This window comes from Labrus bergylta, chromosome 15 (assembly GCF_963930695.1).
Source record: "Labrus bergylta chromosome 15, fLabBer1.1, whole genome shotgun sequence".
In the NCBI taxonomy this organism is placed as follows: domain Eukaryota; kingdom Metazoa; phylum Chordata; class Actinopteri; order Labriformes; family Labridae; genus Labrus; species Labrus bergylta.
In genome coordinates, this window is record NC_089209.1 from 9,187,875 (window position 1) to 9,211,198 (window position 23,324).

At 43.7% G+C, this 23,324-nt stretch overlaps 1 protein-coding gene across 2 annotated transcripts in view; it reads left to right on the forward strand.

Moving 5' to 3' along the window:
• fut8b (fucosyltransferase 8b (alpha (1,6) fucosyltransferase)) overlaps nt 1-23,324 on the forward strand; it is a 92,070-nt gene that overhangs the window by 24,937 nt on the left and 43,809 nt on the right. Inside the window, exons 2-3 of one of the 2 annotated variants that reach the window (XM_065963547.1) lie at nt 21,116-21,267; nt 21,389-21,724. In XM_065963547.1, coding sequence (XP_065819619.1) covers nt 21,522-21,724 — 203 coding nt within the window. In that variant the 5' untranslated portion in view covers nt 21,116-21,267; nt 21,389-21,521. Of the gene's footprint in view, nt 1-21,115; nt 21,725-23,324 lie in introns of both variants that reach the window. The other variant, XM_020628265.3, reaches the window with a different exon arrangement.

Genomic DNA, 23,324 nt, shown 5'->3' on the forward strand with positions numbered 1-23,324 from the left:
CTAAAGCTGTAGTTCCTCTCTAATGTGGAAGTTTGTAGCCTGATGCAATTTAGCAAAATGGATTACTGAAAATATCTTCAATCATGGTGCATGCAGGGAAAGATTTCTAACATCAAATAGACAGAAAATATTCAATACGAGCAAATTATGCTCAAAAAGTCCTTTTTAGAGGAATGATTTATTCCCCAAAGAGCATTTCACTGTTTCAAAAATAGTTCTAATACTAGTCAAACTTCTGCCTTCTCTCCATTTAATAGAATAAGAAAATGATTCCATTTGTCTAATTGGTGTCATTAATATTAAAAGCTGTCATCATCTCCTGTTTGTTGGTTTGAAACTGTCACACACTCAGAAGTGCAAAGCAAAATGCACCAGTTAATATTTTTTCTTGCTTTGCTTTCATCTGACTTTCACGGGTCGTGCTGCTCAGTGAAAAGTCTGTGTGATCACATGACACTTCAGGAAGCAGAGACGGGACAGATTACAATCATGTGATGAGCTGATACATGTGTAGCTATCATGAGAGCAGTTTTGTGTTTTGACGAGACATGTCACACAACCAGCATGCCAGTGTTGCCCTGTGAGCTGCTGGGAAAGAAAGCAGATCAGGTGTTGCTCCATCAGGAGTCTGGTGTCGAGCTGGGTAATGAATTCCAAGAGGCTGAGCATGCTAGCAAGTTCATTATTCCAACTCGGTTTAGGAGTAATTACCATTTTGCATCCAAAGCCGTTCATGTCTGAGTTTCTCTTGTCAAATTAAGCCAAGTGTGAACTCCGATAAATATTTATAAGCGCAAATGCACAGGGCACTCTTATGTGACAGCCTGAGATTGGGGCAGCCATATTGTTGTTTTTTTTTCTCACATTCTCAGTGGATGTAGTTTTTCTGAAATCCTTATATGAAGGAGCGCTGCAGCATGCATGTCTCTGATTGGCTGATAGCTTTCCAGGTTCTTGATCAAATGTTAAGATATGAACAGAGAGGCCCAACATGACCTTATGACTCCCTCTCTCATGCTAGTCTGCTTCCTAACCCTCGAACTATCTCTCTAAAAGGCCATTTTCATATTTTTGCATGAGACCGATCCTTATAAGCAGCCATGCATAGAGCCTACATCAGATAAGCCGACTCATTTAAGTCTCCTCAGAATGTCATCAATTATAAAAGGGAACAGCCTCTGGTCTGTGTTGGTACACTTATTCCCTGACTCCTCTGAGTGCACAGAGACATGAATGTGCAAATGTATCCACTGCAATTGTCAAAACTCTCCTATGCATCATTAAACCATTTTTCACTGAAGTTGTCCGATCAATTTCACCCAAAAGATGGATCATCCATATGTTAGTGGTTTAGCTTTCCTCTGCTTTCCTGTTGTAGCTTTGGCAGCACTTATAGCTAAAACCGATACAGCTGGCTTTTTGGCATCATCAACACTTGCAAATTAATTTGTAGACATAAAATCTCTTTTTCAAAGAGTCAAATGCATTTTAAAAAGTGATTGATTGGTTTTGAACAAATATATGCAATTCATAAACTCAGTCTAATCTGTGTATTAACTCGTAAATGATTCCCTTGAACATTTAATTTGTTCCCTCAGACTTGTTTCCTTGGTTGTTCTTTTCCTATCTTCTTAAAAAGGAAAAACTTCCATTGCACATGCATTTGTATGAAGTCAAAGTACACGAGACCTATGATTGTGTGTCATTATCTCTTACAATTAACAACCATTTGTCCCTACTTTGCATGAAGCCCATTACTGTTGTGCCACTTATTAGAGTAAATCATTCCCACGCAGCTGTTATTAACAGATAAACAATATAGGAGAAAATAAACTTGCTGTTTGGAGGGCAAAAAAAGAAGCCATTGCATCGGCAAAACAAAAAAAAATAACTCTTTAACACTGAAAAAGCACTTTGTTTTGCAGTTAATATGGAAAATATTCACTAATAATTAAGTCAGTGGATTGAGTCAAATTCTGCAGCGGTCATACACAAATTCTGACCAGACTAACACAATGTGGACTGTGTGCTTTGTAAGTCCCCAACCAATGGTATTTAATACAGAAGGCCTTTGTTGTCTTGAATAAATAAACATATTAGTGTGATTCCAGAGTTCAGCCCACACAGCCAGCCAGCCACAGGCACACGCTCAGTCTTCAAGGGAAAAATATTCTCACTGCTCCAGCATTTGGACCGGACCTCCATGAGTCATATGACATATAAAGGCATCGGAAAGTCTTCAGAAATACAATGTTCCCCTATTGCAATATTATAAGTAAGACACCTGCTTTAAACCCCAAAAAGTTGAGTCAGTAATAAGCAGTTTTAGAAATCATCTAGAAATGTATGCATTGCTAAATGTGGATGAAAGCATGTCTACGTACAATCAGACTTTTTCCACAACTCTTACAAATTCAAATTTCATACATCTGATTTGTATTCATTCAAATTCATCACATGCACAGCAGATAATCTGTAATGGGGTTTTCATAACCAGTGTGTTTCTCTGGATTCAAAGGTTATTAACATCGTCTTAGTTCCTACTTCCGCCCTGAAGTACCCGTGATGTCTCAGCTCGGTTTCCCTCTGTAGATGTGACAGTGAGGGTTGTTTCAAGAGCGCACCACTGCTTGTGCACCACTGGGATTTGTGAAGTTGAAATCACAAAGATATCTTTTTCTCTCTCTCTCCCCCCCCCCCCTCTCAGAAATGTGAAACTCAGAAGGAAATAATAATCTAGAGGATATCTGCAGGGTGAATATTTAGTTGCTAGGCAACAGTTGTTGGCATTCCACAGGAACCCCTCAAGTAAAAGGAAATGGTGAGGGAGGCGGGAGGGTTGGGTGTGTTTGTGGCAAAACGGATAAAACATGAGTGGATCGAAAAATAGGCTGTATGGACAAAATGGCAATTTCCCCAGGCTTGAAGTGGATATGCTGTTTTCAACAAATTGGCCCACAGGCAGGACAGTTGTATACCAAACCAAGGCCAACAGAACAGCATGGACCACCATTACTGGAACCAGTTTAGAGAGCACTTATTTCAAGCTCTTAACTTTGAGTTTTTCAAGTCTCTGACTGGGCTTTTATAAGCTATGAAGCTGCATTTCATCATTCTAGTCTCTACTAAACACAATGATGTAGTTAGTTATATCACTAGGGATTTTTAACAGCTTCCTCATACTACCCAAGAGTAGCTGTCCAAGCAAAACCTCTCTCGACACTGTAGTTCTTCTTTCTCCTTCATCTTTTGCTCGTCTTAGCCATTAGCCCACCTCTCTCTGCCCTGTGGCAACCAGTGAAGAAGTCCATGACATTGATGTAGGATTTTCCTAACGCGGATCCCCATCCGAGCCCATTTTCTTCGTCAGATTGGATGTTGGGATATTTATAATCTTGGGGCACCAGCTAATGGTATTTGCAGAGCGAAATCAGTTTAGTGCGTGTTTTCCGTAATGGCCTTGACTGCGTGGCATAGCCGGCGGCCCCGTCTTGAGTGGTGGAAGGATGGCTCTTATTTGGGCTAATGGGTGACTCAGCCATCATCATCATCATGTGTTCCCTCGGTGGGCTGCAGATGGCTGGTGAGGCATGGGTGCAGCAGTGTGCCTCCGATGCACACAACCAGCACAACACAATGCATCAAGTAAGTGACACATGCAGCAAACGCTGACATTTGGAAAGTGGTGGAGGGCGGGGGGGAGTAAAAAAAGAAACTTGCTTATACATAATGCACAAAACACGGAGAAGAGGTTAATAACTGGCCAAGCTAATCGAATCATTTGTCATCAGATTAGATTAAAGCAATGAACCTTCCCTCGGGCAATCATATGGGGAGATAACTGCGGCTGTGCAAGGCTCAGGTATCAAATAGCTGTGAAATGATAATAGATGCTAAGTGACTGCTCGCTTTTGTTCGAACTCCGCTTATCTGCACTTGCTTGAAAGTGCAGACAAGGCGAGCAAATCACCGTGGCAACAGGAATACAAGGTGGGCGCTAGGCAGGTGGTTTTAACAGGGATGGAGTCCCCATGTGCTGGATTTATGAAGGGGGAAAGGGTGGGGGCATCATAAAAGCATGCTGGATCCCTGGTGGGGCAGTGTTTGACTGAGGCCAGGCCGGAAGAGTGCTGCAGTGGCTAGTTTACATTCCACAGAGTCGACTAAGCTTCACCAACCTCTGCTCTGCTTAGACTTTCTAACACACACCAACACACACACACACACACACACACACACACACATACAAATATATATGCTGATACATTTGCAATTTCTCTGAGAAATACTGATTTACTCCTCCTGTGTGCCTCCAACAGTACAAAATTCCAATACTGCCGGTACCGCCATCACTACCCACACCACAAGGACACAATCATATCTCGTCTCACATCAACCATGCAGGCAGATAACAAACCTCCTCATCTTAACCACCTGACCCAGCCCCCACTCCAATCCCCATGTAACCTTGGCAACGGCGTCACTTTGCTTCACCGCAGTGGAAGGCGGTGGAAGAGGGAGGGAAGGTGACAAGAAGTTGCAGTGTAGGGGGGAGTCAGTCCCAGAGGAGGAGCCGGCCAGTTTACAGAATAGGTCCAGCTCCCCCCTCAACACCAACCCTCCCACCCCCTGAGACCCATTACCAGAGGTCAGAGCTCTGGTCTCGGGATGGCTCTGCGCAGGCATCTGTTTGCAACCTGTCAAAGATCAGCTGCGTGACCTGGGTACATATGGAGGGCATTGCTGAATGATGAGGAGGTAACTGGTGTCTAATGTGCATGGCTGGTGTAGGAGCTACAGCAGTAACACAAACAGTAAAAGTAGATGTTGGCAGATACTGCTTTTCTTTGAATAGTTCTCTTTCTTTTGTATGAAGTTGTATCCCCAACAATGATTTCCATCTTAAATTGGCAGCTTTGCACATTGATAGCTTCTGATAATTTGCCCATAATGAGCCCAAATGTGAAGCAAAATGCCTCTTAGCAACTCCCAGTGTCTTGATCGTCAGTGCCGGCAGAGGTGTTCCATTCATGGTTTGAGACACAGTGTTCAACTGTTTTTTTTTTTTTCTAGCTGTACGTTTATATGTCAATCATCATTTGTTTTTTTTGCATCAACGACTACATTTCAAAATCAGATCATTTTATTTGAACAAACAGGCTAATTATTCTAATCTCAAGGAGAGGGAACTGAAGCTGCATAAAAAGCTTCAACTGTGAGATAAAATGCAATAGCATTTAACCAAACACAAATTCATCAGTGAAGCTTGAAGTCTGATACTTTTACTCAGTGTTTCAGAGAGAGGTTGATCCTACAGACAGTTTCAGAGGTCAGTTGGTTATACTGTACTGTCAAACTGGAATTGAATCCAGTGCTCATTCTACATCTACTCTATTATTATAGAGTAGATTCAATACCTTTCATACACTGTGTGGACCAAATCTGTTTTGTAACCTAACAGTTAGTAGGTAGATTGCAGCGTAATTGCGTTGGATTGCACTAGAATTCACAGATTTGGTCCATGACAGCCACCAACTAGGCAACACGGTGAAAACCTTGAATCATACTCCCTGTGCAAGATGCTATGAAGATAGATAGATTCACAAAGTCAGATAAACTCTGGTCTCATCATTTTGAGTTGTTCAGGCATGATGAAGTAAGAGTATATCATGCCTGAACAAAGACCAAATTTTGAGCTTACTAAATTAATTGTTACCAAAAATACTGCCAATATACATCCCACTTCAATATGGACACAACCAAAAATTGATTTAAAAAAAAAAAAAAAAACGACTGTCAAACAAGTGGTGGGCGGAGGATTAAAGTGAATTTACAAGCCATTAATAAACACATCCCACGCCTGCACCCCCCCATAATTAATATCGACTGCCAACTATTGGAAAATGATGCAGCTAGATCTTTGTAGGTGCAAACGAACTGAACAGTCTCTGGGTCCGAGCAGAATGTGCCCGTGTATGCGTGTTGTGTATGTTTTGGATGATGTGTGTTTTTGAGCATGTGTGGTCTGAGCTGTGAACGGTTGAGTACGCATAGGCTTGTGTGAGTCCTGCCTTCTCCTTCGTTTCGCCCCCGGCTTGCTGATGGAACCACTGGAATCAAATCAAATCAAGTCAAACTCATTTCATGCCCCCCACTCCCACCGCCGCCGCCGCCGCCACCCTCTCTCAACACCCCCACCCTTCAAGGAACTCCTCTGACGTCCCTGGCACCAACAGAAATACAAGATGACATTAAGGGAGCGTGTAAACATCCAGCTGAGCACACAGGAGGATGACACAGAACACATGCCCACATGCACACACACATTCGCACAAGCATCTCTCTGTAAAGATATTTTCAAAGCTGTGGCAGATGTGACAGGTTGTGCACATTATGTTCCTTCCCCTCTACCTCTGTGGTCCCACAATGCTTAGTTGAAAGGACCTGTAGCCCAGCGTGTACATCCTTTTTTTTTTCCCCCCAGGAGACAGCGTATAATGAGAAAGCCTCATTATGGGTCCGGCAGGATCCTGTGTCTCTATGCTGCTTCTGCTGCTGCTACAAAAGTTACCCATGAGGTCCCTCTCTTTGTTAGTTAAGGGGAAGAGCAGCGGCAGACGTCCCCCGCTCTCTGCTTGTTAGCCAGCAGTAATGACTAGGCTGTAGGGAGCCAGGCTACCAGGCTACCAGGCTAAGGCGCTGAAAGTCCGTTCCCCTCTGCTGGCCCTCAGCTCACCTACAGGAAGGGAGACAGAAGCAGACACCACAGAGAACACACTAGGAGGATCAGATCCGACACACAGAGGAAGAAAGGAGGGGATTTTTACCTGAGGGCTGACCAAGACCAAACTAGAGCATTACTGTATCATACACTAGCGAACAGAATCCAGCTAGCACCCTGTCTGTTCACAGATCTTGCATTAGATCATTGCTAGTTGAGATGCTCTGTAGGAGTTTGTATAGCAACCCTGTGGTTTAATTTGGTTATCTGTTGTCCTGTATTCATATTAGGGAACTTTTCCTAGTGAACAGTTTTCAAGTATGTTAAACAGAAAGTTAGATTCAGACTAGTGGACTAGTCTAAAGTAAGAAAACACTCAGGAAACAGTCAAATTTTTTGTTTGGAGGTGAAGCATATCTTGTGCAGAAAACTGAGATGCTCCCACGAGACACCATCTGTCCACAGTGCTTGTTTACATCTGGGCAGTGGAGCGAGGAGAAAACACCCATTTGCTGGGGCTACAGCCCCGGCTAGTGGCGGAGGGGGGGGTGACTGTGTTTCGGTTTGAGCGCAACATTTGACCAGAAGAGGGTCAAAACATGAAAATAATTCCTTCAACCGACTTGTAATTCTGGTGCCGACTAACTGAGGTGACACCATGCTGAATTGTTAAGTCTGCTAGTCACGGATGTCCCTAACACACAGATATGTTTTAATTATCTCTCTGTCTACGTGGCTACATCTTAGTTTAGAATCTTGAAACAAAATTAAAAAAAAAAAAAGACTCGCCTTAAACTCAAGATGCAAAACACAACAAGATATTCTTGAACAAGAAAGAAAAGTGCATTTTTTTAGGTCAAGCTGTTTTAATGATCTTGTGTTCGGTAGTGTCCAGATGGTATTGGTTTGATGATGATGTGACGCACACTCACATCCTGTGTGCTGTGACTGAGAGCAGATCAGGACGTCTGTTCATTGTGTACACATGATCAATAATTCAGAGGAAGAGACGCTAGCTATCTGCATTACAAGGAAGTACTGTACAGCTGCAATAACACAGTAAAGCCTTTTTGTCACCATGCCTAATGCATGGTCGCACAATCAGAAGACCTCTTGTTAGCTCGTGTTAGCTAGTAGTAAGTGTGGGCATAAGGATGCTTTATGGAGAGTGCATGTACTGCAAGGGCTAATAAACGAGGTTCGGTATGATGGACTGAATACTGAAGACACAAATGCAGTTGAGTCAGTTTGTTTGGTTTGCAGAGCTGATTATGAAACCATCGATGCCGCCTGAGGGCTGGATTAGCAGTTGAGGAAGCGTTTTGTTGCTCGGCTTGGCTTGTATCGATATGCTGTGGCAGGAAAGTCGTTGTGAGCCATGGCAAGCGAGCTAAGGAACGCGTGCAAAGACAGGAGCGGTTTATATCAAATTAAATGTATCAAATTAAATATTTATCGCACTGTGAGAGTACTGGAGGAGATGGTAGCGTTTGTGTCTTTTTATTATCATCATTATTTTTGCTTTGCTTTGCTTTGCAGTGCCACAGCCATAGAGTCTATCCTTTCGGTAGATCGCGGAGTGCACTATTGCGGGGTTGGCTTACAAACAACATCTGCAGCAGTGGCAACCAGGCAGTCCTTGTGTGCCTCACTCTTCTGCCAAGTCCGCCCACATTCCCTCTCATCTGCTCAGGCCATCATCCCTGCTACTCCTTCCTTGCTGTTTCTACTGCCGTTCCCTTCCAGAAGAGCCATCTTTCATCTGGGCTGTTGACTTAGCACAGACCTTGCCATTCTGGCACCACGGATTCACTCCAACGGATTCGAGTCGAGCTAACTGCAATGCCGAAACACAAAAGGCGGTGCATTATTGATTATGTTTGTGATCTAACCTTGGTGCACAGGAGTAGCTCTCCCCCTTCTTCCCTGTGCCCATGCATAATTTCTGCAGCAAAAGTGCAATTTTTTCCCCCTTCCTTTTCCTCCTAATGGAAAATTTGGTGAACTCTTTTCATTAACTCTGGATACACTTTACTCAGCTCCTTCTGTTTACAGAGCAATGGGTTTTAGTTATGGGCCTGTCAAAGGTCAGCATGGCAGAGTGAGAGAATTTCTGTACAAGAGTGAAAGAAAGGACTCTCATAAATAGAAGCCATCAATCAGGGGAATGTCCTTCATTTGGCAAGTGTCAGTCCTGGAGGGAGAAATGCATATTCAATCTTGAACAATGGATGTCAGTCACACCGCTTTCAACAGACACATGACAGCTGGGCGCAGTGGTTGGTTACTCACTTGTAGAATAGGAACTGCAAGCGAGGGGGTGAAAGCCCAATCATTGCACAAGGGAACTGAAAGAAGCAACAAAACGATTGCCTCCCCAGAGGAAGGTTGATAGACCTCCCTCTGCTTTTTTAGATGACGGGTATCAGGACTGACATTCAGGACAACTGACAAGATGCTCATGTAACACTACATATATGTGTTACAATGCTGTCATGTCTGCCGGGCAACACTCTGGACATCTAGCGTCCCAGAGCTAGATGAAGGAGTCTTCCCCATGGGTTGTCTCCAATCCTCGCAACTGGAAGGAATGCTGTGTGTCATTGGGGTTATTGAAACAAGGATGCAGCTGCTCCCCGTTGGACCACTATGTTCCATCAGCAGTTGAAGTGTTTAGTCTCTTTCTTCACTTTCAGAAATGTACAAAGTCATGTTGTGTAAACTCCTGCACTAGCAGCACCGAGCATTAAAAAGGCCTCGGCGGTGCCGGCGCACTGGATATTGGGAAATGCTCCTCCCTCCCTCTTGCAGCAATGCATGATTTCATTTTTCTATTTTCCTCCGTTTGAGTCAGAGTAGTAAAGGGTGGGATCATGTTTGCAGGCGTGATTGCATCAGCTCTAAGAGTTAGCACAGTCTGGCACACTGTGTTTGGAGCTTTTTTCAACTGCTGTTAGTTAATGTGATTTGAGCAACAGGTCCCGCTTTAGTGGGCAAGGGGTGCTGAAAGGAGCAATGTGGGGGCTGTTTTTTTTTTTAAGGATCTGTTTATGGGGAAGGGAGTCAATCACATTTAGGATATCCCTCAAAGGTGAAGCAGGGGATTTTTCTCAATGAGGCGCATTGACCTTGTCCTCCAGAGGAATGTAGTGTAGAGCCTTTTAGGGCCAAGCCCGAATGACTGCTTTAAAAAAAGCCTCTGGTTATGGAAAGCCACAGAGGGAATGTTTGCACTGTGGCCTGTAATTGTCAGTTTCATTACACTAACAACAAATGTTATATCTGAGTCAAGCAAGTGGAGGCTGAATAAAGTCAATATGGTTAGTGTCCCTGACAATTACAAAGCAGAAAACCCTTTTTCTGATTTATGAGGTTGTTTTCCTCTAACATTAGAATAACTCCTATTGACCCAATCAAAAAGAATTTTGCCAATCATTACTAAAAAAAAAAAAAAAAGTTACTTCCCCATTACACACAGAGCTGTGAATCTATCCATTAACTACAAAGAACTTTTTAACAGGTTCAATGAATTGGCTGAAGCGTCCAAGCAGAAGCCGACGTGTTGAGCGGACAAACAGACAAAGTGTCTGAGTGGAAGAGACAAAAGAGAGGTCAGGCAAACGAACAGGTACAGACCCCAAGCAGGAAACGTAACGTGACGGGAATGATAAAGAGTTCAGTCAATATGGCTTGTGTTACAACACAGAGAAGGAAAAGTAAAGGCACTAGGATTGTTTAAAAGCAAAGGATATGAGGGGCAACACATGGATTTTAACTTTGAAATTGTATGGAGGGTCGCTGATGACTTTTGGATGAGGGCCACATTTTAAGAGGCTGGACGGCCCGGGTTCAAGTTCGACCTTTAGCTCCTCTCCCACATGTCATTAAACACTCTCTCTTCTTTTTTCCTACTCACTGTCCTATCTCAATAAAGGCAAAAAAAAAAACCCAACAAAAAAAAACTTACCAAAATTGTGTTATTTAGTCTGATCTCCTACTATTGAATCCCGATATTGCTCCCTAATTTCTCATAATTAAATAAGAGCACGAGTATTTAACATTTTCAAACAATCCTGACCTGAAGCAAAGCAATTAAACCGAAAATTCAGTGCACGCTTACCCGTGTCTGTTCAAGGTAGGTCCCAGTGGGTTTGGGGCTTTAATGTCAAGCTCTAACAAAATTTAGTAGAGATGAGGAAGAGGGAAAAGGAGTTAAACGGAAGCAAGCAAAGCCAGAATAAAGTGATAGAGAAGTGGAACAGAGAGTTGAGAGGAGGACAGCAGTCGGGGTAGGAGCATGGCACAAAAAAAAAAACACCCCATCTCAAGTTGTCAATTATTAATTTTTTTTTTTGGTCGGCTTTAACATTATTCGTGCGAGTCACCGCTCCATCAGAGAGGGCCAACGCGGACAGACTATTGCATGCAGCTGTTGGCAATTTCCAGTTTCTCATTTCATCTCGAATGCTCGTCTTTGGAGTGTGGGAGGAAACTGGAGCACCTGGAGGAAGCTCAAAGGGAAGCGCAAACAGGGAGGTCGAAGTCATCGCAGAAGAGAACAGAGCTGAGAGTCAGGGGTTTCTTGCTGGGAGGCTGACTATCACTGAGCAGACAGACCATTTTCAGTGCCGGGAGAGTTGTTTTTCCAAACGTATTAATGCAAGGACAAAGAGTCCTTTTAAACCGCTTTAATGTGTCTTATGCAAGACTTTCTATAAAATAGGAAGCATTACAAACAAACGGAATGCTCCATTATTTGAAGACAAAAGTGCTTCTTTTTTTTTTTTTTTTTTAAACAAATGTCTGTGAACTTAATTACTTATCATCCGTCTCCAGATGTCCAATTTTAAGGCTGAACAGAGGATGAGTGTGTCACTTGTTACCGCTGATGTGTTTTGTTTTTTTCCAGTGCTGGAATTTTAAGGTCACAGAGCAAAGGCTTGAAGACAAGAGAATGGAGGTAATGTAGCAGAGAGAGAGAGAGAGAGAGAGAGAGAGAGAGAGAGAGAGAGAGAGAGAGAGAGAGAGAGAGAGAGAGAGAGAGAGAGAGAGAGAGAGAGAGAGCGAGAGCAATGAATTGGAGGGAGCTGTGTGTTACTGCTGTTTATAGAACTCCTTCTCTGTATTAGTCAGGACTGGGGGCCCCTCAGGGTACACTCTTCATCTCCTCCTCTGTCTATGTCTACAGCTGCCATCTTTCTTCCCATTACCACCTCCCCTGCTTGCACTTTTCCTACCACTTTTTTTATTTTTTTTATTTCCTCTTTCTCCGTGACTGCTTCTATTTTTTTGTGGCGTTCTTGCCGCCTGGGCGCTCCTTCGCTGTTTACTTCTCCCCTACTCATTGTTCTTCCTCCTCTTCCTCGCATGCTGCTGCTGATGCTGCTGCCCAGGTCTCCTCTACCACCGCTCTCCCTCCCATCTGTTCTTGTCCCTGCTCTTTGCCCCATCGTTCAACGCTCGGCCCCTGAGAGGACACTTTGACTGGTGGCAGCAGCGGGGGGGGACGACGACGACTACGACGACGACTACTTTTGCCTTGAGCCACGGTTTAATGGGAGTTAACCGCTGACCGTAAATCCTGTGGCAGGAGATGAGTGAAGTAGGGAGTGTTCCCGAGTTTGCGTGCGGTGCTTATTGTGTTGGGAAATGTAAGTTATTGCGCAAGAGACCGCCAAGCCCCCACTGTTCTCGTCAATCTTGTCTTTTATTGGTAAATTGCGGAGGGACATCAGGACCATTCTTTATCACTGCCTACCTCTGTTGCTTGTGTCCCCTTACTGCTGGCTTCGACCTCAGACACATTTCTTCTCTGTCTGTTCTCACTGTGCTGCCATTTCTGATTTCCCAGCTTTACTTTCTGCCAGGCCTATCACTTGCACTGTGGTTAGACTTCATGCCACTCGGGTGTTGTATTTGATACCTGTACAAAGAATAGTTTTTTTTATAGGTTCAAGCGGCTGGGCGTCCATGCTTTACCTAGGGATACATATCATATCTTCTTTGGGTGCAGTAACTGAAAAAGCCTCCGCTTATAGAGCCCAGTTTTCCCGTCTTTTTCCATGTAGCTCTCACTGTGGATTGCAGCCAAATTACATAGAATTGTAATCACGATGTGAGCCTGACCACTTCCAAGTCTTGTTTCAAAGGTCTGATTGTAATCCGAGCAGAATCCATATTCATTGGATCCAGGCATATCACATTATGCGTCGGCGCATATTTGGATGATAAAATCTCACAATTTAGCACAGTGTAACACTTCCCTCTCCCTGTCCTCTTTACTTCTGCTCTCCTCCTCTCCCTCCCTCTTTGGCCGCTCTTTGTCTTCTATTATCTCTGCTTTTCGCTCTCTCTCTCTCTTTTCTCTTGTGTGTTCAGTCAGTCATTAGGTCCCCCTTTTAAGTGACTGGATAAAGGTTGGCACCCTCTGTATGGGGTCATCACAAGACCCCTGCCCTCCCTCACCACCTCCCCCAACTCTTCTAGCTTGTCCCAAGCAACCCAGGCCGTGAAAGGTCAGCCGTCATTGGGACTCATTACAAGGAACTGAAACTGGAACAGACAGGAAGTGTGTGTGTGTGTGTGTGGATCCAAGCTGTAATATAGCTCAAGGTAGATAAATAACTCAGACCTTGAGCTTCCCCTTCTCTGTTAGCCACAAATAATGACGGTCACGCTTCTCTTTAGCTCGCTCTCTGTCTTTCTCACCACTGCTGTGCATAAAATAAATGATCAATTTGTCATGATGCTTAGTTCCACCCGTATCCCCGCGATGCTCCGTCCCCTAAATAAACACTCAGTTATGCCCTCACACACACACACACACACACACACACACACACACACACACACACTGACACTTAATGTCCTCTTGGCTTGAGGCGTGATGCATGCAGCTGCTTGAGTGGCATTGACTCCTGCTCTTGTCCCTTCTCTCTACAACACACACACACACCATTGCAGGGCCAGTTCATCACCCTCACTGACATGGTGAATTTACAATGCTGTCCTTGACCACGTCTGAGCCCTGAGATCCACCTTCAGTCGTCGGTAGACAGATTGGGTTGGCAGGTGGGGTCCACCGCCCTGGTCCCTGTTTTTATATGGATATAAAAAGTAATAAACCTCGGGATGATTGGTCCTTTTTTACTGCTAATCATGTGTCCCTCCGTCCCAATTAAAAACTTGTTTGCATAAACCACCAGCACAAATTGCCTCACACACACACTTGCTCGTGTATGTTTGTGTGTGTGTGTGTGTGTGTGTGTGTGTGTGTGTTGGTTTTGCCTATCTTTGTGTCACTGTGAGTGCTGTGTGAAAAAAGCGCGTGCGCGTGTATCCTGCTGTCAGCGAATTCTCCACAGAGATAACCTTGAAGGAGAGGCTGTGTGCTTAGCTCTGATACCGAATGCCAAGCTGCAGCCGGCTCAGCTTTTGCACGGCTAGAACTTCTGTGAGACCTTTAGCCACTTCTGCAAGACTTAATCCCAAAGTTGTGATGATGTGGGCTGACTCCGGTGCTCAGGTGGTGGCACCGCTCAGATAGTTGCTGCTCAATGATGAAAAGTGTGACACATTGTGAGTACACACCTCTCTTTAAAAAAGGGCTGACACTCTGTGGTATCCCTGATTCGTCGACATTTACGGTCTCTATTATGGCTGAAACAATTCATGTTTATTTTTGGTAAAAAATATGGAAATATGAGGGACTAAAGCATAACATAAACAAAAAAATTCTCCTAGTAAGTCATTGACATAATGTCCCTGTACAAGACTTCACATCAAACTGGGCTCATAACACAGGACCTGCCGTGTTGATGTTGTCCTGTAGAGGTTTCCTCATGGAGATTGCCACTCAACTGATTTAACAAAACCTACTGACACTCAATGAACCCGGGGCTCTCAGAGCCAGGGGTCTTGATGAAGTCTTTATTATCACTATTATTATTACTCACAGTAGAATACGAGACACATGGCACACGATAACGATAATACAACAGTGAGTCTACAATAACTGAACATATATTTATTATCTATTTTTTGACACGAGCGTCCTGATAATTATAGACGCACATGGGCTGCAAATACAGACACAGAAAGGTCTCGAACTATTGTCACTAGAATATAAAAAGTAACAAATGTAGATACTTAGAGTCAATATTGTAAAATGAATTGTTTCTGCAAGATATATTTAACACTTAATCCCTCCATATGATTTGATCTAAATTCAAGATTTTGCATAAAAAACAATATATCTATCTCCAAAAAAATTCAGAAGCAACCCTCACACACTCATATAGGCTACAGGGGCGCCTGTGGCTCAATTGGTAGAGTCGTCGCCTCTCAACCAGAAGGTGAAGGTTTCAATCCCCAGCTGGGCAACATGTCCAATGTGTCCTTGGGCAAGACACTTAACCCCAATTTGCTCCCGCTGCTTCAGTGGTGCTGTATGAATGGGATTAGTTACTTCTGATGGATGATACTACATAGCAATCATCACTACCATCAGTGTATGAATGGGTGTGTGTGATATGTGGTGTAAAAGCACTTTAAGTAGTTGGAAGACTAGAAAAGCGCTATATACGCTCAAGTCCATTTACCATTTACATCTTGACCTCCTTTGCAAGCTGGTAAAACCTCCAATTTCCCATTCACAATCCTGAGGACTTGACCTTGGTGCTCTCTGTGTTGGCTATAAGCGGTGCATGTGTCCATATTAACGCCCAGTGCAGTATCTGCCCTCTACTCTCCCTGCTCACCGTCTATCTGTTCTCTTCTCGTCCCCGTCGGTTAATGGACTCCTCCACATTCCAGGTTTGAAATGTTGTGAAGTAAACAGCAGCTCATGAAATATTTACCACTCGGCTGTATGTCGCTCTGCGCCTGTTTATGTGTGTGCAGTCAGGCGTGCCCAGCCGAGCCAGGTGACTCCTGCACACCACACACTGACTGGGCACACGTACATGTATAAAAACCCCCAAGGTGTCTACAGGTGTCTCTGCATCTCGGCTCCGAGCCAACTGAGACGCAGAAAAAGGAGCTGTGAGAGTGGGAGCACTCTGCCGCTGGATGAGTCAGACTTGATATTCATATTGATGAGAAAAAAAGTGTAACACTCGTTTAATTGGTGTGTTTTTTTAGTTGTTGCAAATGGCAGGAAACAGGGGAGCAAACAATTCAGGTTACGATCCTTCAGCCTGAAACATTTGCTGTGCTATTCTCTGTTGCCTCTGCTTTTTGGATTGAATACATAATGATTGGCTGATTGTTTTTTTGGTTTTTTTTATGCCTTTGTATGATCCATGACTATGGAGTGTTTTTGGTCTCGGTACATGCACTTGAAACGCGTCTCGCTGTTTTTTTTCTGACCCCATTGGGGTGATCTGTCGCTCGGGGAACCGGGGTTGGGGGCTGTGAGGTCGTTGCTTTGAACCTCCAGACCAGCTGAGAAAATAAGCCAGGAAAAGCAGCTCAGTGTTCATTTTTAGGAAACCGTGGCAGCACCAGGCTGCTATCAGATGGAAATGAGTGTAGCTTAATGGCTATAAAGAAGGCTGTTTCTCAAGAACAGCTTGCTCAGCAAAGCATCGCTGGATAAATAATGGTTAAAATTTGCTGCCAGAGTGTGAGTTGATGTTTCTCCTGCTGCTTTTTTGTGGTCCAAACACCTGCAAGCTTCCCCTCGATACCGAAAGTCGGACTTCTCAAATAGAATTGGCCGTATACTGAGAAGTAAAATGACAGCTGTGGATAATGACATTTCTCCCATTGGCCTCCTTGTAATGCTGATATTCGTTTCCATCTGATGTCCTTCTAACGGCTGGTTTTGTTGCAGTAACGTACAACGTCTTGCTTTGCATACCCCTTACAGTTGCCTTTAGCAACATGCTAATACACCTGTGCACCAACGTAGATTAGTGACACATGTATGGTATCAAAGTAACTACCAGTTGTCCCCAACATGAGGTGGTTGTGTTGGTGTAACATAAGCGTATCCGAGCTCCATGCATAATTCAGCGGTGGATTTCATCACCGCGCGCTTATTGCCAGGAGACCGATGTGTGCTGATAGATGACCTCTGCTGCAGCCTGAGTCACGCTGAAGATTAACTAGCTGGACTGAAAGCAGGTCCCCTTTGCTGACCCCTCAGGCTCATGGATGTTGCTGCAGCACAAGGGATTTCACAGGGGGGTTGATAGTCCAACTCCCAGTCCTACATGTTCCAAACTATATTAGCCTTCTTTCACTTTGCTGTCACAGCAAGGGGAGGGCCATTGTGGGACAATGGTGGTGTTTGAAGCGCAAGGTCGAGAGGGAGCTAATTGTAGGAGACAGAGGGTCCAATTAATGAACAGCAATGTCCTCATATTAACTCCTTTTAAAGGTGGGGCAACTCTAAATTCAAACAAACAAGTGACATATTTATTTTCGCCCACAGTTTCTAATACCTTGTAATTATGTTCCCACTGTACTTGGAAAACAATGAGAATGTTGGGGGGGGGGGGGGGGGTATATGTGGAAGAAAGAGGAATACAAAAAAGAGGCATCAATATGACCAAATTCTCTAAAACCCCATCGTCAGCAAATCTGTCACACAGTCCAACTTAGAAATGATTGTGCCACAGTGGGGGAACTTTTTAGATTATTTCGGAACAGTCTTTATTATTGATAACCTCTGTTCGTGGTGACTCCAGAGCAGATGTGAAAGGTTTGAGAAAATGGAAACGTCTTTCAGTGAGAAACTCGCACCGGCTAAATCTCTGGTAGTATCATCATCAGTAGGAATAAATTGCAGTAAAGTATAATTTTCTCTTTAATTGTGGCACATTCTGCTGACACAGAGCAGGATAGATTTCTCCTCCTTCCTTTAATCATGAAACACGGCAATCTGAAACGAGGAAAAGACAGTCCCTGAATGCATCACAGCGAAGGCTGAGCTAAAAGAAACCATAACATTTTCCTCGCTCATTTTCTGATTGCTGTAATTAAAAAAATAATAATAATTTAACCAATAATCCTTTGTGTTTTTTTACACTCTGCAATAGAGTGCTTCTCTTTAGTAATGATTATCCGGTGCTTGCAGTAATTAATTGCAAGCAGTTGATCTAAGATTCTGCTACCCAACCTCTACACACTCTGTGCGCTCGCTAATGTGACCAGATAAGCTCAAATTGTTCCACCCAGTATTAGGGTGAATTTGCTATTAATAGTGCATTAGACTGTGTAGCAATCGCCGTAAAGTGTGAGCTCAGCAGACTTCACTGTCATTTCCAACAATCGAAAACCCCATATTCATGACCTTTAGTGTGAAGGATGTTTTTTTTTTCCAACGAGCCTGGTATTTTATACCTGATTATGCGGATCGTTGTGCATCGCCCTTGATGTTAATGATGTTAGCTTGTGTTACGAGGCTATTAACGGGGCGTTCCACCTATTCAGTGTTTCACTTCTATGTGGTTAAGGGACTTGCAAAAGGCAAATTCATAAAGGAGTTAGCAAAATGAAAGTCAGAGAATCTGGATCCTACAATTCCCATAATGCAAATCCCAAACATTTTTCTTTTAGAATTTCCTTGTCTGTTAAAAGCCCCTCATCATTCAGATGCCATGGGTCAAGTATGTCTGGGTTTTCTTATCAATGTCTTTTACTCAAACTTAACTGAAGGCAACCTTGATGACATCATCAGTCATCGAGTTATTGTGTCAAGTAGAGCCCAACCGATATGGGATTTTTTGGGCGGATACCGATAACGATATTTGGGAGAGAGAAAAATCAGATATCGATATGTCAGCCGATATGATATCATATCGGCTGATATATCGGATATCATTCTTAGATCTATGTGCGAGCTGTTGAGATATGTAGATAGATATACTGTAGATACACATTTATTGCATTAATCACTCAAATGCAATTATCAAACACAGTTAGTCTCTCAACTGTAAAGTAACTGCATATGTTCTGTATGATACACAAATGAAATGATATTTGACTGGTAGATAAGTGAAGTACTATCGACACATGTCTGTAATAAAATGAGCCGATACTGTTAGTTACTTGATATGCTAATGTCGGCCGATATTATCTGCGGGCCGATTCATTGGTCGGTCTCTAGTGTCAATGGGCCAGAATAGAAATGATAAATTATGGGGAGTGTACCTTTTTAAAGGAAACTGTCTTTTCTTCTCCTGCAGTGGTCAGAGTTGGATGTACAGAAAAGTTTATCATTTTCTTCAGCTTTTGCCTCTTTTATCTCGACTGATATCACTGAGTAGGCCATTAACTGCAAGGAGTTCATGTTAATTTCCCCAGAGTTCTATTAATACAGCAGTAATATATTACTGGCTTAGCTTGACTTTCAACTATAAGCAGAACACTAGCTAGGAGTGTTATCTCAAAAAAAAAAAATCCCATATCCTATTTGGCAGCAGTTGCCTGCCTCATCCCACAGTTTTATATATATCAGTTTTAGTCTACTGAACACAAACCTCATTATGGCTCCTCAAACATGGTGACAAGGGCTTTCGCAGGCTGCCTTTTAGTAAAGTCCCAGTTGTGCATTAGCTGGTGGAGTGCTACCCTCTTGCAGCTTTTATTTTCCATAATAAAACACAGCTCAGCACATCTTTGTGCTGCATGCATAAAGAGGAGCCACCCTTGTGTCAGCCTAGGTTAGTCGCAACAGGATCACCGGCAAGGAATGAGCGTCTGTGCAGATTTCGATAATCCTGCATCATTCAATAAGAAATAACGGAGCGTAGATTGTATCTCATTGCTTTAGCGATTTTTAGCTGCTTTTTTTCCCAGGCTGTTTTCACAAGTGAAGCACGAACAGTCTCTCTGGGATTGCAGCACGGCACCATTTATGTCCTACATATCAGCTATGCAGCCATGGTAAACATGATGTGCTACTGTTAACCTACTTCTTTGCTGCAAGGCGAACCCCAGCAGGAACACTTCCTCTCTCGGATGCTCACAGGCGGAAGCGCCAGAGACACTGCGACTTGTCAATCAACCCCAGCGCTCCACCACCACCACTCACATAAAGTCTAAGATGTTTGGTATTATTCCAGCACGCTGTGGTACACACTCAAAGATGATAGCACTCATGCTCACACACACACACACACACACAAACACACACACACACACGCGTAGATGTTTTTGCACTCACACACCTGCCAGTCTTCATCCCATCACACGACCAGTCTCTGTTGCGTGGCAGGGCTTTGTTGGTGAGTTGACAGCAAAGGTTGCTTCATAAACCCGGCACGCGTCCATCTCCGTCTCCCCCGCTGCTCTGCGATGAAGGGAAGTGATGATCCAGGGATTTTTTTCATTCCGCCTGCTCCATTGGGCTCGCCGCATCACCTTGACAATGTTGCATTCAGTCACGGAGGAGGCTTCAGGGATGGCAGCGGGCACTTTGGGGAGCAGGAAATGCTCGGGGAGATTTTTGTGGGATTTAACCACCTCCAAACAAATCCATTAACTGTCTGGCTTAGTCGTGCTTTAACTAAATGTGAAGGGAGAAAGTGTTGGAAGTGTGTTGTGGTAGGCTGTGATTAAGGATGCGGTATGGGTGTCAAGGGAAACGAGCAGTATAGTAAGTTATGCATGGCTGTATGTATGTGTTTGTGTGTCTGCGAGCAGGCAGGACAAGTGGAACATCCCTGTCCTGCCTGAAAAGCAATGCAGCACGTCTCGTGGACTGCACATCACTATGTTGATACAAATTGCAGTGTCATCCTGATCAATCCTGTAGGCTGCTGAGACAGGGTTATGTCGGGACCAGTCTGCTTCTTGGCTGTATCTGTCCGTCTGTCTGCCCTGCTCTGTGCTCTCTCATGAGGCATGCCTCATGCTGTGCTCATCTCTTCAGGTTTATTTGTCTGTCTTGCTGGATCCCTGACCTACATGACATAAATTCAGGTTTTTAAAAGTGAAACCATTGCGGATCTGCCTCACTCAAACCTGCATTCTCTCAAGAACCTGCAGGGGGCATCTGTAGACTTATTCAGCCTTTGTCAACAATTTTCTATAACTTAATGTTCGCTAGCTCAGGTGTTCTCCAACACTGATGTGATGTGTATTTTGTAAATGTTGTGATGTGTATCTTGCCATTCAGAGTAAATTGATGAAAAGGCAATGTACACCTTAAGACATGGAAACCTGTGATTGACCATTTGCTTCCACAACAACCTGTTAGAAATGTACAGTGCTATAAAAAGGGGGTCCAAAAAGAGGATTTAGAAACTAGTGAAAGACGGCATGGTGGCTTTGTCCACTCCTTTGATACATCGTATGTTTTTTTATCTGATCAAGCACATCAAGTATTTGTAAGACTTGTGCTCCAAGCTTGTCCTCAAACCATGCCTTTCTTTGTTTCCACAGGACACTTCTGTAATACAAGAATCCCCTGGGACCAAAGGAAACTGCAAGACAGTGTGGGACAAGCTGGTCAACCGGGATCTGGTTGGAGGGGAGAGAACACCTGTCCAGCCTTTGAAGCACAGACTTCCAACATGCTAGCCATGCTTTAGCAGGTACAGGATACGCTGGTTGATAGCAGGAGAAACACTCACTGCCTATTCCTCACACTCCTGAGCCAAAAGCAAACAATAACCAGCTCTTTTCTGGCATTTACTGTACACCATCCCTGCAAAGATGCCAAGGTTGGCGCTGTGGCACTTGTGGTGACGGGGGCACAGAGTGTGTGCACATCCGGCAGGCAGGCCGGTGGGGTCAGCTGGTGTACAGGCACACCGAGACGTGTTTTCAGAGCGGGCGAGGCTGAACCATGCGGCCCTGGGCAGGTTCATGGCGTTGGATTACCCTGGTGCTGTTGGCCTGGGGCACCCTTCTCTTCTACATTGGTGGTCACTTGGTGAGAGACAGCGAGCACCCGGAGCGGTCCAGCAGGGAGCTCTCCAAGATCCTAGCCAAGCTAGAGCGGCTCAAGCAGCAGAATGAAGACCTGCGGCGCATGGCCGAATCGCTAAGGTAACAATACGGTGGAAATGGTGGAGTTGCTCGATTGTAGCTACACTAAGAATATTTGTCTTTTTAAACTGATTTGATTTTTGTTTCAGAAATGTGGATACGCCTTTATATGGCATTAAGCAACCTCAATATATAGCCAGGGTGATTGAAGCCAGTGTCAGGCATTTAAAACCTTATCTAGATATCCTGCCATGCATATCCTTTACTTGAACTATGTAGTTGTGAGTCAGTGACACAAATTATAATGATAAAACTGAAACAATACCGGTGATGCAGAAGATAAACTGTATTACTTCTCTCATTTCATTTACTAGCATGACCCATTGACTGTAAATAAAGATGGACGACTTGTCCACACCTTCTTTAGTTGTTCAAAAATGAAGCCAAAATACCCCATTACGGGTGCTGACATATAGAGCTGGACAGTGTGGTTCAGGAAGTCAAAATCCCATTGATTTTCTCCAAAGTGGATTAGATTATTAGCCATTATGTCTAATATGTCATAACCATCCAAGGTAGACTTACTACGAACTTCCTGAGTGTGAAACGATGGAATATGCTGCATTAGAAGACACAAGTTTGTATGATATCCACCTTGTTTTATGAAAAGACGTGGATAATTCACGATATTTGGGAAAAGAGCGGTCACTGTTGGGCTTCATTGTGCTATTGATGTTATTTGGAGCCAGAGTCTGCCCAGTACTTACCGATAAAACGCTGCAGAGTCGATACAGTCCACGGTAGAAAAAAAAAAACTGTGTCAGTTTGTAGCAGACACTTATGGTGATGGAAAGTTCAGTGTTGTGTAAGCGTTTGTAATGTTATCTCTTGCCCTCTTTTCTGCTAACACTTCACCACAGGAGCCACATCTGTCCACAAAGCTGTCAATCATGGCTCTTAAAAACAGCGGACAACATTAGAAAATAACCTTTCGAAGAGAACACTCATAAATAAATCAGCATATTAGGAATTAACTCAAATGATAGAAACCAGGTTTGACAATAATTTATTTGACATGCATTTGGATTTTTTTTTTTTTGTTTGTCTACTGTCACCTCTGTTAACATGGAGGAGGCGGAGCTTTTGACCTGTACTACAGCCAGTGAGCAGAAGGGAGCTGCAAATGTTCTAGCTCTACTTATGGAGAGCTGTCAAGTCTTCCATCTTTATTTACAGTCGATGGTATAAACATGAAGGCCAAATCCACAAGGTGGAAGCCAGACATTAGAGTGGGGTTCATCATCCATCACTGAGGTGACTCAGTCAGTTCAGGAATAGAATAGTGTGATCTAGATGTGAAAGGGAAAACACTCACGGGATCTAAACACAGTCGTAATGACACTACTTAAAACATTTACACAAAAATGAGTGAGCAGGTATCTCTTTCCTGTGTAAACATAATCTCCAGATAGGATCCAAACAAATGTAAGACACAAATCTAAGCTCCCCAAATGAAGCAGGATATTACAGAAACAAACCTCATCAACAGTAACAGCTGTGGTCCTTATCCTTACCTTTGGCAAGAAATCAAGAGCTTTTCTGAACATCTGCAGGAGTGGCAAAGCCAATGCTACATCAACAGTTTGAGTGCTTTTGTGAA